At 43.7% G+C, this 3,150-nt stretch overlaps 1 protein-coding gene across 1 annotated transcript; it reads left to right on the forward strand.

The window, feature by feature from the left end:
* Positions 1–2,285, forward strand: LOC102659933 (protein MAIN-LIKE 1-like). Its single transcript, XM_006599800.1, has 3 exons — positions 1–122; positions 1,297–1,834; positions 2,016–2,285. Exons 1-3 carry the CDS (start codon positions 1–3, stop codon positions 2,283–2,285), a joined length of 930 nt encoding a protein of 309 aa, XP_006599863.1.
* Positions 2,286–3,150: the final 865 nt, after the last annotated feature.

The following is a 3,150-nucleotide window of genomic DNA, read 5'->3' on the forward strand; positions in this document are numbered from 1 at the left end:
ATGGCAGGAGGTGATGTACATGACACTAGGGCATACACTCTTGCAGACACAGGCGCACAGGCTGCTGAGGATGAGCCTGAGGGATTTTCGAGTGATCCGAGGGACCCATCCGTGCTGACCGAGTATGTGGATCACGTTGCAGGTAGCGTATGGACGGGAGAGGTATTTATAATATTGAATTTTAGTTAGTTGTTAATTATACTTCATGATTGAAATTTTTTTCCTTTAAAATATAATGTTAACAAATTGTGTGTTCCTTTATACTTCAATTCAAGAGCGTCTTGAGTTGAAGTTATCCTCTCACGGGAGGAAGGTGCATAGTTTAGACAGGCCTGATGTAAGCTTCATTGGAACTTGTAAGCCTAGGATCTTCTTCATCAATGGATTCCTTTGCTTTTTGGAAGATGAATGGCAGCGAAATGGAGAAGGAAGAGAGAGAGGAGACACCACTTCAAGGAGAAGATGAGTCTAGAAGAAGCTCACCACCATAGGAGGCCATGGATAAGAGCTTGGAGGAAGAAGGAGATGAATGAAGGGAGAGGAAGAGAAGAGCACGAAATTTTGTGCTCCAAAAGAGCTCTGAAATATGAAGTTTAATTTTCAAATGATCAAAGTTTGAAAAATGCACACACATAGCCTCTATTTATAGCCTAAGTGTCACACAAAATTAGAGGGAAATTTGAATTTCTATTCAAATTTCACTTGAATTTGAAATTGAATTTGTGGAGCCAAATTTTGGAGCCAAAATTTCACTAATTATGATTAGTGAATTTCAGATATGGTTCAGCCCACTAATTCAAGATCAAGTCCAAGATTCTCCACTAAGTGTGCTTAGGTGTCTTGAGGCATGTAAATCATGAAGGACATGCACAAAGTGTGACTATATGATGTGACAATAGGGTGTAGCAAGCAAATGCTCACCTCCCCCTCTAAAATTTAATTGGATTGGGTTTCTCCCAATTCAATTAAATTTATTTCTCAACACACACATCAAATATTCACTTAATGCATGTGAAATTACAAAATTACCCCTAATACAAAAACTAGTCTAGGTGCCCTAAAATACAAAGGTTGGAAAATCATACATTTCTAGGGTACCCTACCTACATCATGGAGCTCTAAATACAAGGCCCAAAATTAATGAAACCTTAATCTAATATGTACAAAGATAAGTGGGCTCATACTTAGCCCATGGGCCCGAAATCTACCCTAAGGCTCATGAGAACCCTAGGGCCTTCTCTTGCATCTTTGGCCCAATCTTCTTGGAGTCTTCTATCCAATGCCCTTGGGGGGTAGGATTGCATCAAGGCCTGTCCCTACCATTGAGGGGCTAGTTGCTGGGACAGGACTAAGTCCTCTGATCGCGGGTTCGATAGACACTAGCGATCGGGGACTTTTGCCGTTGTTTGTCGAGCGGTGGCAGCGGGAGACTTCTAGTTTCGATCTCCCTGTGGGAGAGGTGATGATCACGCTGGATGATGTCGCGTCCCTTCTGCATCTGCCCGTGGTTGGCGACTTGCATGCCTTTCAGCCCGTGCACGTGGATGATGTTGTACAGATGCCGGTGGAGTTATTGATGGTCCCTGCAAAGGCTGCCAGGGTTGAGACAACACAGTGTCGTGGACCGTATGTACGCCTGCAATGGGTACGTGATATCTATGAGCGGCGATGCCAGGCAGGACATTGGAAACCCGCGGCTCGCGTGTTTCTTCTTCATCTTCTGGATTGCACTCTTTTCGCTAACAAAAGTGCAACCAATGTTCATGTTGTGTTTTTGGAGGCCCTTCGTGATCTCAGTCAGGCTGGGAGGTACGCATGGGGAGTAGTTGTGTTGGTGCATATGTACGACCACCTGAATGATGCTTCTATCAGCACCAGCTGACAGCTTAGTGGTTACATCACGCTGTTGCAAGTAACAAACATGTTTTTGATTCGTTGAGGTTAAACAATGTTTAGCTTGAAATTTTTTTAGACTTTCATTATTAATTTTTATGATTTTCATGTTACCTCTGTAGTACTGGATATACGAGCACTTTCCCTCAGTCGCGGAGTCCACTGTTGATCCAGACTACGACGAGGATTCACCGCGTGCTTGTAGGTGGATTGCTACAAAGAAGACTGTGAAGAGCATACGTACACCGACGTACAGGGAGCACCTGGATCGACTCTGGATTTTGGATGTCCGTTGGATCCCATATGGGGAGCACCGACCAGTCCGAGACTTCCATATGATTCCATGCTATTTCGGTCTGCTACGCTGGGGGCCAGTTGTTGTGTATTACTGACCAGAAAGGGTCATGCGACAGTTTGGATACACCCATACCATTCCTACTCCGCCTGCCGATTCGTGGGTGTCATTTGATGATATACATGACAAGTGGATGCACTATTCGGACCATATGGATGCAGCAGGTGACAATTGCGTTGTGCCAGGGCAGTGTGCCAGCGACTACATGGACTGGTTCTTCCGCATTTTGCATCCATTCATGACATCGGGCTAGCCATTAGATCCTCGGGCAGATGGTCATGCTACGCAGCCCAGAGTTGCCACTCAGGATCCAGACACAAATATCCTTCCGGTCACGGAGCCAGCAGCACCATTGACATCTGCAAGGTCCGATGTGGCCGAGCCGAGACATGCAGTGGTAAGTGTTGCTAATAATTTACGTCATTTACGGCAATTTTTGCATAATAATTTGTCTAATTTGTTTGTTTTGTATTTAACAGGAAGCTTGCCATCCGATTGCGGAGAGCTTGGAGAGCCATCTCAACCTAGGGATGGTCACGCCAGGCACATCGACACATGAGCTGATCGAAGAATGCCTCAAGATTGCCAGGAGTGTCACACAAGACTAGCTAGTATATGTTAGGTCTCGACGCAGGCGACGCACGAATCAGTCGTAGTTTATTTACACATTTTATATTGAAATTCGATGTATATGTTAGGATTTCCTAATCTAGCTTAATGGATGATATTAGGATTGCTTATTAAATAATTTTTTGAAAAGTGTTTTTGTAAATATGTTTTAAAATTTAATTATCGCTATACTAGGTATAATTATAAGCACCTGGTTGATGTCGTCTAGATGATCGATCCAATCATGAATCATAAACTGAATCCAAGGGCTCGACAAAATAAATTAATAACAA

This window comes from Glycine max, chromosome 16, assembly GCF_000004515.6.
Source record: "Glycine max cultivar Williams 82 chromosome 16, Glycine_max_v4.0, whole genome shotgun sequence".
Lineage (NCBI taxonomy): Eukaryota > Viridiplantae > Streptophyta > Magnoliopsida > Fabales > Fabaceae > Glycine > Glycine max.